The sequence below is a fragment of the Ochlerotatus camptorhynchus genome, unplaced genomic scaffold, assembly GCF_037179485.1.
Source record: "Ochlerotatus camptorhynchus isolate MF236.1 unplaced genomic scaffold, CSIRO-AGI_Acam_v1.1 ptg000135l, whole genome shotgun sequence".
In the NCBI taxonomy this organism is placed as follows: Eukaryota; Metazoa; Arthropoda; class Insecta; order Diptera; family Culicidae; genus Ochlerotatus; species Ochlerotatus camptorhynchus.
In genome coordinates this window covers 1,363,704-1,377,560 of record NW_027040625.1, presented here as the reverse complement: position 1 = coordinate 1,377,560, position 13,857 = coordinate 1,363,704, and the positions used below count along the sequence as shown (strand labels likewise).

Here is a 13,857-nt window from a genome sequence, read left to right as displayed (position 1 = left end):
GAATACACCCACCGGCTGATTGAGTTTCTGTGCGAGAATATTGTGAATGAAATTCCCGTCCAAATACAGCTGAAAACATTAATCGGAATCTAGTGATCCATCGCCACCACCCGTTCCTCCTACGGTGCAGTTTCGACCTATTTGGTATGGAACCGAGGGGAACGACTCTATCTACGATGCAGGAAATATTGTGTATTGATGTGGCTAACTGCACGTACGCTGAGTAGATAGAAAGAAGATTTATCACGATTTTGAAGATTTCCTGCAAAAAGATAATGCACGATGCAAGTGGATGTGACAAATGAAAGAAGATTTTTCGAAGATTTATTCGCTAGTGTGAGATTTTTTAAGCATCATCCCCCTCGTATGGAACCGTTTTCTGCACTTGAGCTGTGATCTTTGGTTAACATTGTTGGGCGGTGTCCATTAATTACGTTACGCTAAAAATCAATATGTTCGACCCCTCCCCCTTTCGAACAAAACGTTACACTGAAAATGTTCCCCCTCTATTTATTGCGTAACGCTCTAAAAAAACACCCCCCCCCCCGCCCGTCGCATTTCATTAATTTTTGATTCCGGTATGTCTTTTTTATTTCTAGGTAATTGTATTATTAATATTCAACATAAAAACAAAATATCAACGTACCATCGAGTACCTGCTTTTCAAAAGTTTAAGCATAGCAAAAATCTCAAGATGTAGCATTAAAACATATCCATTTTGGAAGCAAGATTTAGTGATTACATTTTTTGACCTGTATTTTCAAACTTCACATCATAAAAAAAAAAAAAAACTAAATGTTCTCGTTGTTACGTAACGGAAAGCTTTACCCCTATGTAATAATTCGTTACGATATAGGTGACCTCCCTCCCCCTTTAAGCGTCACGTAATTTATGGACGCTGCATTGCAGCAGATTTTTCTTCTTTTTACACCTTTTATTCTTCGAGTTCGGACTTGTATTCCTCTGAAACTTTTTAATACCTCTTACATCACATCTATTCCCTGATCTATCCCATCTATTTTTTCTATCCGTGCTCTATTTTCGTCAACACGACACACTCAAAAAAAAAATCCCATCAATTATGTTTTTCCCCGAAAAGTACTAGACTGAAAAAATACATCCAAGTGAGTGTCGTTCCCCTGGTAATTTGGCATTTTTCATGTTCAAAAGCTTCACCATTAGCATAGATTGGTATTAAACAAAAACATGTTGGTAGTTTGCCGGACTTGTTCTGCAGCAGACTGTATTGACTACCGGAGTGATTTGAGATTTGGGCGTTATAGCTTTTGTAAACAAACGCTTCAATTGACGATTTCTCACGAATAAAAGCTCAGCCTAAAAAATTAACAACACAAACAGGTAAAGGAATGATTCATCTAGCATGTGATGTAATTTGATCCCGAGATTGAGCTTTTGTTCGTGAGAAATCTACGATTGACGTCTACGATTACGGCCAAATAATTCCGGAATTTTAGATAAGCAGGTACAAGCGTTTATGATGCACTGCTAGGCTGATCAGAGCAGTAGCAACTGACGTTTATTCAACATTCATTTAATAGTTCATACACACCCAACGAGTATTATGTTCAATATTCAGGTGCTGCCTAGAATCGCCCCTTTTCTTCTATGATCGATGGCAGAGTATGCATTGTAATACCGTCCGTACTCGGAGAGTTGCGAAGAGCTTGCTGCTTCTTAAAATTTTTAATCTGAATCATAAACACCGCGGCACTCACAATGCAGATAATTTGGAATATTATGATAATTGTCGTTCCGGAAGCTATCAGATTGATCACATATTCAATAACCTGGCTCAATTGGTTGAAACAGCCCTGCGGGAATGGAGCACTACTTTCCTCTAGTGAAGTGAAGCACGAATTAGGGATCCTTTCGTCAGGATTGAATTCAACCCAATCGGTGTAGTTATGGATGCCACAGCATTCCAACTGAAAATTGAGAACATCGATCATGGTTCCTGTAAGCACTCTATCCAACTCCAATTACCGTCCGTTGCATGAAGTGAATCGAAGCGCGTACATTCGGATCGTATCGGAACTGTGAAAATGCGTAGTTCATCCTCACATCCACCATATTCTCCACTTGGTTTGTCAAGATGTAAGCCAATATGGCGACAATGGTCTCCATGATCACCAGTATTGAGAAAAGAATGATGTACTGGAAAATGTTGTAGCCAATTAAGTTAATGATTTTGGAAAAGCAATGAATATTTCAACTTACAATCATGATCACCATCACATTTTCGAGGATGATTCCCACAGATCCAAACAACGCGATGATAAGCATTATTATTCCAACAGCCAGGATGAATTCCGTTAATGAATGGAAGTAGCCATCGAGGAAAATGTAAAAATCGGCGAAAACATTACCAGCACGTGCACCTAGAACGATTTGAATGATCTCGAGGATCTATCGCGTAAACAAACCATGAATCATCTTCCATTACTGTATTTGCATTCCATCCAGTTACGTACCGAACACATACCCGTCAGCACTAGGACCGAATATTTAACTATAGACAAAGTTTTTCGCGATAACGGTTGCTGCTGCGTCACCTGCTGGGACAGTGGCTGAGAATTTTCCGGGTGAAAATTCGTCATCTTGTGGCATTTCCAGTTGGCTATCAACACTCAAATCCTGGAAAATCACGAATTCAAAAAGGGCAAACTTTTACGAGTAATAATTTTTGCGACTTTGATTTCCCAACTGATGTCTGCAAACTGAAGGTTATCTAAATGGACGATATTACCCATTCTACGGTTCCACCTCGAAAATGATGATTTCAATTAGCGATAACACCGTAAAATGTACTTTTGATCGAAATCTTTATCTGAATTGATCTACGTTTACGATAAGATAGACGGATAAATGTGAAGTAAAAATAATACTGTATGACTAGAAAGCATGCTGTTATTGAAGCTTGAATTATTTTAAATTAGTTTACAAATAAATACAGTTTACTGTTTAATACATCTAAGCATTGGAACCCTTGATTTTTTCCACCGAAAGCTCTGCTAGGCGTCTATAATCGAAAGCACCAACGGTGTTGTCATATTTGAGAGCATCCAGCGACGATGTGGTCTTAATTAGTCTTATCCGTTTTCCGAGGATGAAAGCAAACATGGCCGCCAAGATCTGCAAAAAGTTTATCAGTAAACATGCGCAACCATCATTAAGCGTATTTATACAACCTGTACAAAGGCGACCAACAGCAGTCCACTGAAAATCGTTTTCGAGCAATGCCTCAAAAGTGCATACATTTTCGGGAAACATCCTTCACTATGTGGTACGCAATTTCCATCCAGATATTCTCGACAACATGAGGTCGGAAGTTCGGCCACCAGATCACCGTTGTCCAGATCAATCACAGCTAAAACGTCCTCCCAATCCCGGTAGCTATTGACTCCACAGCATACCAGCTGTTAAAAAAAAGTATGTAAATTTCATCCCTATAGATAGTACTAAAAGCGCCCACCTCAAGTTGCATAAAATCCACCGATCTTTGTATATGACTGTTCCACGGATAGCGCTCCAAAGAGCTATTCAAGCTTTGCTTCAAAATCCCACCTACTTCGTGACGATGATGTACTCCAACCAAGGTGGCCGTGACTTCCAGTAGAAAAACGACCGACAACAATCCACAGTACTGTAATGAAAGTCATTGCTTACTAGATTGCATTTCACCCATCCCGGTCTTCTACGACTCACGATGTTGATCAGCAGTGAGCTTTCCCTGATGGTTCCAATAAATCCAAACAAAGCAATCGCAACCGTTATCACGCCCACTATGATGAACATACACGCCGGAGAATAGAATTGCTCATCGACAAAGGCAGTGAAGTCACTGTAAACGGATTTAGCTGCAGCTCCCGTCGAAATTACAAGCACCCCGATAAACTGGAAGCAAACAAACAATTTCGATGACCAATGCAGCTCGATATTTCACAACAGCTCCTAACTTACAATGAAATTCACATTGGTCATAAATAGGAAGAATTTGATCCATTTCATCGACCAACTTCCGGACCGGTGGTGCTCAAGTTGCATGATGGAAAATGTTAACTTGCGAGTAATCCAACCTCTTACTAATTGCGACTAACCAAAACCGTACAGCACAGCACAGACAGTCTGCTATCAGTTCAACTAGCACGAACCAACTGTCGTCCGTGCGTTGACGAAATAATGTAGATAATGAAAAAAATAATACAAACCCGGCCAAGATACCCTGTTATCAGATCATAATCAGTCGGCCGGAATCCCCACATACTGATCGCGTGTTATTCTACTTGGGAGCCATAGGCAAATGAAGCGTGGAAACATCCTACTGCGGAACTGCAAAAGGTAATCGTTTCTTATCGGTCGGCTCAGAACCTGGTGCAGGCAAATCTCAAATACCACTTGGACCTTCACCTACTGTGCCTGGTGTTTGTGGCGTTGAACAGTCCGACTATGCTAATAATTTGTTCACCTTGTACGCTTTTACTTTCCAAAGGAAGGCCCGCGAAGCCTTTCTCATGGTAATCAGAGTTGCATCCAGTAGACAACTTCGTACGGGTTGAAACGATCTTATCTGATCTTATGATGCCAGTTTGAATAAAATTGACGTAAAAAATGGGCAATTATGTACTTTGTATTGCTTCTGTCAGCACTCACCCCCAGAGTGTAAATTTATTTGAGATAGTAATGACGAAATTTGTGTATTTATCGAAGACAACATATCAAGAAAACTGACAACTCTTCCATTTTCTCATACATCCGCTATGAGACAGGCACAATAGCGTCATCTGCCACTAAAAGGTAAATGCTCCGATCGAATTTCATAGCGATGATTCCAACCCCAGAAGAAAGGTATTTGCGTATTTGCTCATTTTCCTATTCGTTGCTTTCACCTTCGCTCAAGCGCAGCGCTACTGTATCTGTCGCTTGGATTCTGGCAATGTTGCCAGTCTTCGTAATATGTTGTCTTTGTTTTTACCCTTCTTATGAAGTAACAGTTCCACGCAAGGGGTAGGTCACTCCGCACACCAATCTTGGGTCATCTTTTTTGTCAGTGTGCCGCAAGTAAGCCGATTGTGCCGGTCATAGAGCAAGCTGTGATCGTTTGTAAAATACCCATCCCGGCAACCCGGTATTTCTGACAGCTTGAATGTTATGGTTTGAAAGCAAGGATAAATCGGATTGAGGATGACGCAGGAAATGGGGAGTGTGCGAAATTTTGGTGTTTTGCGTTCATAGGATAATAAAAGTCCTGCGTTTTAGAGTTTTATAATGCCATCAAAGGCAGAGCAAAAACCTAGCCTTTCGTGATGTAAAAAGCAACGGGCTATCAGCGGCTGAAAAGAGTTTGAACCGGTTGGGAACACTCGGGGGAACATTGTTGGAGACCGACTATGGAGGATGATGAATAGACTTCTGTAGTTTGTTTTTTGTGAGTAGTAGCATTATTTGAATTAAAGTTACTAATTGGGTCTGATTTACTGCCTCTTTCTCTTGAGCCCACTCTAGAACCTATATTTCGTATTAAGATCTATAATAATTGAACTGCTGGTCTGAGTTCCTTTGGTATATTCAATTAGAGGATGTTTCTGAACATGCAGTCAAACAGCACGTAATGTTGTGAACCACTTCAATGGCAGCACTGCTGGACAGCTCCCATTTTATTCCCCACAATCCAATGCCTATGAGATTGTGCCGAAGGTTTGCCGAAGATCTACCGAAGGTATCCCGAAGGTGTGCCGATGGATGTGCCTAAGCTGTGCCGAATCTAATTTCGGCACAATGTGCTGAGTGACTTACCCCTTGGTTCCACGCCAAATGACGAATCGATCTGACGCGACCTTCTCCGATTTGCATGAAACTTTACATAATTGTTTGTTATGGTCAATCATTCACATTTTAGGTAAAATTCGGCCATTTTTAACTGACATGCTATCAAAACTTCCTCAAAGTACCAAGGCTGCAAAATGTGTATCGATTACTGGTTAACATGGTTGGTTATCAACAATGCAATTTTCAATCGCTATGATTCAGCCACCATTCGAAAGGTATGGCTATCTACTTTCCTTTAGAATAGACGCAAACACGATTGTACCTGTGGTTGGGTATCCGGAACGGAAAAATCTGCCCAAAATGCGTGTTGATTCATGTTGGCAGGACTGATTCTCGGCAACATGGTTACCAAATTTTAAGATTGAACCAATATTTGACAGGTGTAACTATTTACTTTCGAACGAAATGGACAGGGATCCGTTTGGACCTGTGGTTGACCAGTCGGGACCAACCCCTGAGTATCTAGACAGAAAACCTTAGTTTCACGTACCCACTTACAAATTGTAGATGTCTCCACCGTACGTAAGCAATGGGGTCAGCCATCGTTGGTGGCACAACTTTTCTCACATCAGAAAATATGTTTTTGTTTCACTTAATGTGGACGTCGAACTCAAGCCAAGAATAAATTATCAGTGAGACGTATTACTGATGTTGCATTGTTTTCCTCATAACGATCCTTACATAAGATTGGAATTTAATCGACTTGATGAAAATTTGAAAAATTCATTATTTGGCATGATGGGTTTTGATTCAATTCCCCGGGAGCATTGGGACATGCCCGAAACTGACAAATGTGGTCCGCGGCGCTCGAAATCGCCACAATTCATTTGGTTATCATATTTTGAAGTAATTTGTTTTCTCACATGATAGGTTTTATTCCTTACCGGTCAAATTTAGTATCATGCGGTTCACATTCTCCGGAACATGTTCCTACCCCATTTCCTGCACCAGTTGACCAATTCTGAATCTGTTCAATAATGTTCTATAGGTGAGGCTATGGGATCATGATACTTTTCGTTTGGTGGTTGACGCGAGCAATTTGCATTAGTGGTTACCGATAAATATGACTTAGTTCCCAAAATACATGTTTTTCGGAACTTGTGCCGCCCATATCTCTGAAAATAGTTGACCGATTCTAAATTTGTTCAACATCATTCAATGTGATCATAATACCTTTTATTTGCTGGATGTTTCGTTTAATTCGGTTATGTGGTTACCGAGAAAATCACCGGAACCAGTTAATCGATTAAAAATCTGTTCATTGACATTATATAAAATCATGGTACCTTTCATTTGGTCGTTGTTGCGTTCAATTCGGTAGAGCGGTTGCCGAGAAATACGTTTAAGAAAATTGTGATTTCGCGCTCTCATACACAAAAACATAGACAGACACTTTCCGATCCCGTCAAGCTGAGTCAATTGGAAGATTATTTAAAAAATATCAATATTTTTACAAAAATTAGAAACAACAACAAAAACTCAAAAACGTGAAAAAAAAGAGTTAATCAAAAATAAGACCAATTGTAAATTTACTCCACCATTATTCGATTTGACAGAACCAGAGTTCCAGAATTTTCGGGGTACATAGACATTACACTGGAGCTGTCAAATAGCTCCCGGGGTGGTCGGGACGGACCTGTGGTTGACCCGTGAGAACTGGCTGCGGAAATTCAGATTCACCGGGAAAATGGGCGATTTCTGAAAGTAGACCTAGAGATCCGTGATTTTCTCTTAATTGCATACAATCATGAGCATAGACAAAATATGCGATCACCACATTGATTCTACTATCGGGTGTCAGCATAGAGGAAAAAATTGCCATCACAATATCGATTCTGCTACCGGGTGCCTACAAAACCACAGACAAACAGACGTAACTCTTCGTTGTGTATCTTTGTTCAAGCCTTTAACGGTTGATTTGAATATTATCAGTTCTGCGAACTACTCGCCGCAGCGCTGGCATCGGATCACTTTGACGTTTCTATACATCCTGTAGAACTTTTATGAAATATTGTTTGCGAGCTAGCGAGCAAGCTTGTTTTCCGCGAGAAGCCCGAGAGATGTTTTCAAAGATTTACGTCTGTTTAACTGTGATAACCTTTGGATATCCGACATCAACGATAAAATGGTCAATTTCTGAAAGTAGACCTAGATGTTCGAGATTTTTTTTTCAAAACTTGCATACAATCACGGGTATATTGAAAATCTGCCATCACCATATCGATTCATTTGTCGGGTAGCTAAAATATGGTCCTCTGGGTATCCGGAATCACCGGAAAAATGGTCAATTCATGAAAGCAGGCCTAGAGATCCGCGATTGTTTCTAAATGGCATTCAAGCATGATCATAGAGGAAATATGCAATCTTCATATAGATTCTGTTACCGAGTGGCCAGAAAAGGGTCCTGTGGATATCCGTAATCACCGGAAAAATGGTCGATTCCTGAAAGTAGACCTAGAGATCCGGGATTTTTTTGAAAATTGCATATCATCATGAGTATATAAAAAATATGCCATCATAATTTTTTCAGAATCACCGGGATATCCGGAATCACCGGGAAAATTGTCAATTCTTAAAAATTTACATGAGAATACTATTTCTGCTAAATTACATACAATCATAAGCATAGAGGAAAAATGCTAAAACTTGATCGATTCTGCTACCTGGGTGCTGGAAAAAAGTTCTCCGGCTCTTATACGATAAGTTTACCAAAAGAGGTATTGTAAACCTCATCTTGATAAAAAACGTTTATAATAAAAGTGTTTTTGTGGCATATTTTTATTTATCGAGGAAGTACTTATTAAAATCATATTGCCATATCTTCAAAAGTGATATTTTTTAAAACTTTTTTTCACATTTTGATTTTTATTTTTAGCAGCGAAATATAATTTTTATTATTATTGATCAAAATTGAGCTATTATTGAATTTTTGACAATCATTTTCATTTTGATCAGTGACTTCGAGTGGGGAGTGCGAAGGATGCAGTCCGTACCGGGTACTTGGATTCTAGGGGTGTTATTTGGACTCCAGAAATCATCTTATCAAAATCCAAAAATTTACGTCGTGAAATTTAGAAAATTATAATTAAAATCTGCAGGTCCTCCAAAACGGATGCATGGGACACTATGGTCGGACTTATTTTTAAAAATCTTTCGGTTACATGTTTTCCCATGTGGAAAATTATTATTGAGACTAATTAAGTGATGTATCCAAAATTGAGATTTTCGTTAACATTTAGAGGTGGCGCAAGGGGTCTAAAGGGTGTCCACGATGAAATTTCCACACTATGAAATTGCTCTAACTTTTTAACCGTTGGGTAGAATTTAATGAAAATTTGGGTGGATTTAGTTCATAGTGCATTATTTACATCCTGCAAGTTTTAAAGTCCTGTGATCAAAACTCGCGGAAATGGAGTCGAAAGAACAGCTCGTGCGTGATAAAATCTTGCGCATTCATCACGAGAACAAGGATCTCTCGCATCGTTCCATCGCTAAAACGTTGGGAATCGCGAATTCCACGGTGTCGCGAGTGATTAAGCGGTTCGAGGAACGGTTGACCACCGATCGGAAGCCCAGAAGTGAAGGAAAAAGTATTCCGTACAACACCAAAAATCACAACCGCGTAGTTGGGGCCTTCAACCGAAATCCGAACGCCTCCGTTAGAGATGTGGCTAAGAAGCTGCACCTAAGCCGAAGTTTTGTCCAGAAGGCCAAAACTAAGGCTGGGCTTCGAACGTTCAAGGTACAAAAGGCCCCTAATCGCGACGAGAAGCAGAACAAGTCCGCCAAAACCCGTGCCAGGAAGTTGTACCTCAACATGCTGACGAAAGTTGAATGCTGCATCATGGACGACGAAACATATGTGAAGGCCGACTTCAAACAGATCCCCGGCAACCTGTTTTTCACGGCCAAGGATAAGTTCAGCGTTCCGGAGCATGTCCACACTCAGAAGATGTCCAAATTTGCGAAGAAATTCCTGGTTTGGCAAGCCATCTGCACGTGCGGGAAGCGGAGTGCACCTTTCGTGACCCAGGACACGATGAACGGACAGGTGTACATAAAAGAGTGCCTCCAGAAGCGGCTGCTTCATCTCCTGAAGGCCCACAACGTCCCAACAATCTTCTGGCCGGATTTGGTCTCATGCCACTACTCCAAGGACGTGCTGAAGTGGTATGCGGACAATAAGGTCAATTTCGTTCCGAAAATGTTCAACCCTCCCAACACTCCGGAGCTCCGCCCCATCGAGAAGTACTGGGCGATTATGAAGCAGCACCTTCTTAAACGACCTAAGGCAGTGAAGACAGTCGAGGAACTGAAGAAAGTATGGGTTTACATGCAAAAAACGGTTGATTCACAGGTTGTGCAGAATCTTATGGCCGGGGTTAAGGCCAAGGTTGCGGGCATTTGCGTATGGACTGTAAATAAAATACGAGTAAAATGGTAAAATGAAGTTTAATAGTTATTTCTCAATCCCTGAAAATTTGATGGCAATCGGATGAAAACTCGAATTTTGCGAATCAATTTTGTGTGTGGCAATTTCATCGTGGACACCCTTTAAGTCACAAATGTCCAACGACGAGCTTTTAAGTAAATACGTGATTGTGTGACCCTTTGGGCTAAAATATTGTCAATTTTACGATATCTTCTCACCGGGGTGTTCCCACATATGGACTTACGCTTAAGTGAACCCTACACGACTGTTTGTATTGACAATAATCGTATTGTCAATATATTCTATATTGACGTCAATAAATCGGTATTGACAATATTTCTGTATTCACATCATCAATATTATTGTCAATACTTGTAAGTATTGACAATATTTCTTACCGTGTGGGGTTTGCTTTACATATTTATAAATCGCGATCAGTATCCGTGCGGTGATATACACAGCAAAAAAATAATTTTGATATCACATCAAAGTGGATGCACTACAATCATGTCGAAAATTTCATGTAATTTTTATGACCACATAAATAAACAAATGCAGTAAAAGCAGCGTAATGCCAGTTCATGCATTGTATTAATGATAATTTTGTCCTTTTTAGCAAGTAATATTACACCATATTTTCGACATGATTGTAGTGCATCCACTTTGACGTGATAACAAAATTATTTTTTTTTGCTGTGTATGCAGAGATAATGAGAGAGAAAGGGAGAGAGAGAGGGAGTAAACGAGAGAGTGAAATAAATGTAAATCTTATTACAGTTAACTTGTTCTAACCAGAGACGATATTATAATAAGAGTCCCGCCAAGAGAAAATGTTGCGAACAAGCAGCACTGTTTGTGATATATTTTTCGTCAGAGTAAACGGAAACCAGATTTTTTTTGTGTTAGCATCGGATGACTTTCATTCAGAAGTGAAAAATTTCATGTCGATAACAAAGCTTCTGGGGGACAAAAATAATTAAAGAACCTGAAAAAGGTTCAAACAAGTGCTTGGTATAACTTATAAATATCACAATGTATTAAATAAAGCGAAGAAATGTTTTTAATCTAAACTTACTAAAATATTGTCAGTAATGAATGCAATACTTGTAGTTCACTGGCTGTGGGAACAATAATGTTTATTTACTTCGCTTGTTTGGTACCCCGCTTGACAGTTCGATTGGTACTTCTGGCTTCACTCTTGGCGGAACTCTTATTATAACATCGACTCTGTTTCTAACTAGATATTTGCGATCATCGAGTTAGGAATGAATTTCGAGTAACGGTGGAAAATTTTGGAATTTTGCATGGGAAATGTGTTTGAAGTGGCCTGGATTTCCACCGAGTTAAGAAGAATATCGCGATAAAGAGAATCAGACTTGATTGTATTTAGAATGTGATCTGATTAACTGCTCACGAACTGCTTGTTTACAAATACAGTACCCGTTCGATTTTGGCACGGTTTAAAAATAATGTATTTTTACTCCTTGTGATTACAATTTTTAATAAAAGATTAATTATTAATTACATGTATGTCATAAACATGTCGCACGGTGGTTCAAAATTGACGAAATTTTAAAATAAAACTATTCAATTTTGGCAACACTAAATTTTCGGGCTTGTTGTCAAAATCAAACGGGTACTGTTTATATATTTACCCCATTGTATTGTTAATTATTCTTGTTTCGACTTATGTTTTTTTTTTTTCTCTGTTCGGGACCCAACACTACTGCGACCAGTAAATTGATCTATTGTAGTATATCCCGTGTCCTTAATTTAGTGCATGTCGTATTACTCCATCACTATTGAGAAATGATGAAGTATTCGATTTTTTTACAGTTGCCACTCTTGCATTTATCGCAAGGATCCGAGTCTAATTGAAAGGTCCCGCTATTTATACCCTTCGGAGTGTTGAAACACCCTCCAAAGGCGCGCCCCTTTGTCAGTCAAAATTGGATTTCTTAGCAACAAAATTAAGGTATGACACCGATAATGACCATGCATCAGAACCCTAGTCTTAACCACTTCAAACTAGGGAACAACGAAGAGAAGATTAGGAATCACATAGATGAAGACAACTAACTCATTTTTTTTGCCTTGTTTCAAGATCATCCTCGGTATACAAAGCCGAGTCTTGTCACTATCAACAAGGCATAAAAAGTAACAAGGACTAAGATGTGTTCCTTGGATTACTGAAAAATCCTGTTCCTCTAGTTTGAAGTAGTCAGGACTAGGAATCGGTGGTAGATCTTACATCCCGTAACGTACCACGAAAAGGTGAACTACCCACGCTACGGGGACTTATGTTACTATTGTAATCATTGAGTCTTGGCGTCTGAACGGAGATCTCCAGATTTTTTGTTTAAACTCAAAGGTTTTAGATAAAAACATACGTCACACACGTGGTATCCACGTGAAGTACTAATTGGTCTTGCCATTAGCAATGAAAACCATCACGGAATATGGACAAAGTCACCTCCTGTAAAACTAGGAGAATAGGCATTGGAGATGTGTTTCGCATGATCATCGACTTGGTTCCATAATGTGGCCCAGTTAACAGGGAGAAAGCGGGTTGCATCACTCAGAGATATTATGAGCACCTCAATATCTAGCATGGGAATAAAGAACAATAAATTGTTTTATAATTGTGGTATAAATTGCAACTTTCCTAGTGTTTCTGAATTTGCCTGGGTCATGCACCCTATATTCATGGAAGTTACATAGCAAATCATTAATTGGAAGATCGTAAGAAACATCGTGATGATTGAAAATGGCAATGGTAGCATGCGTCAAAACGAGGATAATTTCCTAAACCTAGTTTTTGTTTCCTTTACGTCGGTCTCTGTTCCGCAATCTAGTGCCAATCACCGACGGACATCGATTGTCATCCATTGACCAGAGCTGGTAAATATCACGGCCGTCATGTGACGATGAGAAAACAGGTCCTCTCACTATCACGAGACGAAACTACCTATCATTAGCTTTCTTGTCATTTTTCAATAATCAAGCACTCATGAGTATAATTCTTATGCGGTTTTGACAGCAACATTTCTAACTGGTTTATAATTCTACCAAGTTACATTGCATTTTTTATCAAGGGTTTAAAGCATTCTACAAGTCTAAATCATGATCTACTGAACCCTAATAAAACAGAATTGCTACTTGGGCAGTAATAGTGGTGAACCTACCGTTGCGGTACGAGGGTTGTGGGAGGGAAAACCAGATACGGTAATTTTTCATCGGTAGCTCTCCTAAAATAAAGCAGATTTGCATATTTCAAACTTAAAACTAGTTTAAAAATGACGGAAAACAATTGATTTTCCTTAAGATCCTTTGCATCTCTAGATGTGATAGTGTTCCTACAAAAGTGGAATCCATAAGAATCCAATGCGTTCCACTATTATAGGAACCAAAGTTAGCAACTGCCACTACTACTGGAACAGTGTTCCTATTAATGGTGGACGAGTTTTCGTAAAACGTATACTAGTTAATCGTAATGTAACATTTTTCTAGCAAAATATAGAATGGAAGCTCTAGATTGGTGTATAAAAATTATATGCAAATCGTATAATTATTTGTTA

At 39.4% G+C, this 13,857-nt stretch overlaps 2 protein-coding genes across 2 annotated transcripts; both read right to left on the bottom strand.

Moving 5' to 3' along the window:
- Positions 1-1,604: 1,604 nt before the first annotated feature.
- On the bottom strand, positions 1,605-2,667 carry LOC135700388 (leukocyte surface antigen CD53-like). Its single transcript, XM_065220880.1, has 4 exons — positions 2,493-2,667; positions 2,239-2,427; positions 2,005-2,175; positions 1,605-1,946 (listed from the first exon to the last, which is right to left on the bottom strand). Exons 1-4 carry the CDS (start codon positions 2,616-2,618, stop codon positions 1,605-1,607), a joined length of 828 nt encoding a protein of 275 aa, XP_065076952.1. The 5' UTR covers positions 2,619-2,667.
- Positions 2,668-2,958: 291 nt separating this feature from the next.
- LOC135700383 (CD63 antigen-like) lies at positions 2,959-4,199 on the bottom strand. The gene is made up of 5 exons (XM_065220874.1): positions 3,982-4,199; positions 3,727-3,915; positions 3,494-3,664; positions 3,210-3,437; positions 2,959-3,153 (listed from the first exon to the last, which is right to left on the bottom strand). Exons 1-5 carry the CDS (start codon positions 4,063-4,065, stop codon positions 2,992-2,994), a joined length of 834 nt encoding a protein of 277 aa, XP_065076946.1. The 5' UTR covers positions 4,066-4,199; the 3' UTR covers positions 2,959-2,991.
- Between the last annotated feature and the right edge of the window lie 9,658 nt (positions 4,200-13,857).

Excerpts from the sequence above, each read along its gene's own strand:
- LOC135700388 (XM_065220880.1), bottom strand. The coding sequence starts at position 2,618 with ATGACGAATTTTCACCCGGAAAATTCTCAGCCACTGTCCCAGCAGGTG. Across the intron at positions 2,428-2,492 it reads TGCTGACGGGTATGTGTTCG|ATCCTCGAGATCATTCAAAT; the intron begins GTACGTAACTGG and ends TTTACGCGATAG. Across the intron at positions 2,176-2,238 it reads ATGTGATGGTGATCATGATT|TACATCATTCTTTTCTCAAT; the intron begins GTAAGTTGAAAT and ends AACATTTTCCAG.
- LOC135700383 (XM_065220874.1), bottom strand. The coding sequence starts at position 4,065 with ATGCAACTTGAGCACCACCGGTCCGGAAGTTGGTCGATGAAATGGATC. Across the intron at positions 3,916-3,981 it reads TGACCAATGTGAATTTCATT|TTTATCGGGGTGCTTGTAAT; the intron begins GTAAGTTAGGAG and ends GTTTGCTTCCAG. Across the intron at positions 3,665-3,726 it reads GCTCACTGCTGATCAACATC|TACTGTGGATTGTTGTCGGT; the intron begins GTGAGTCGTAGA and ends CTTTCATTACAG.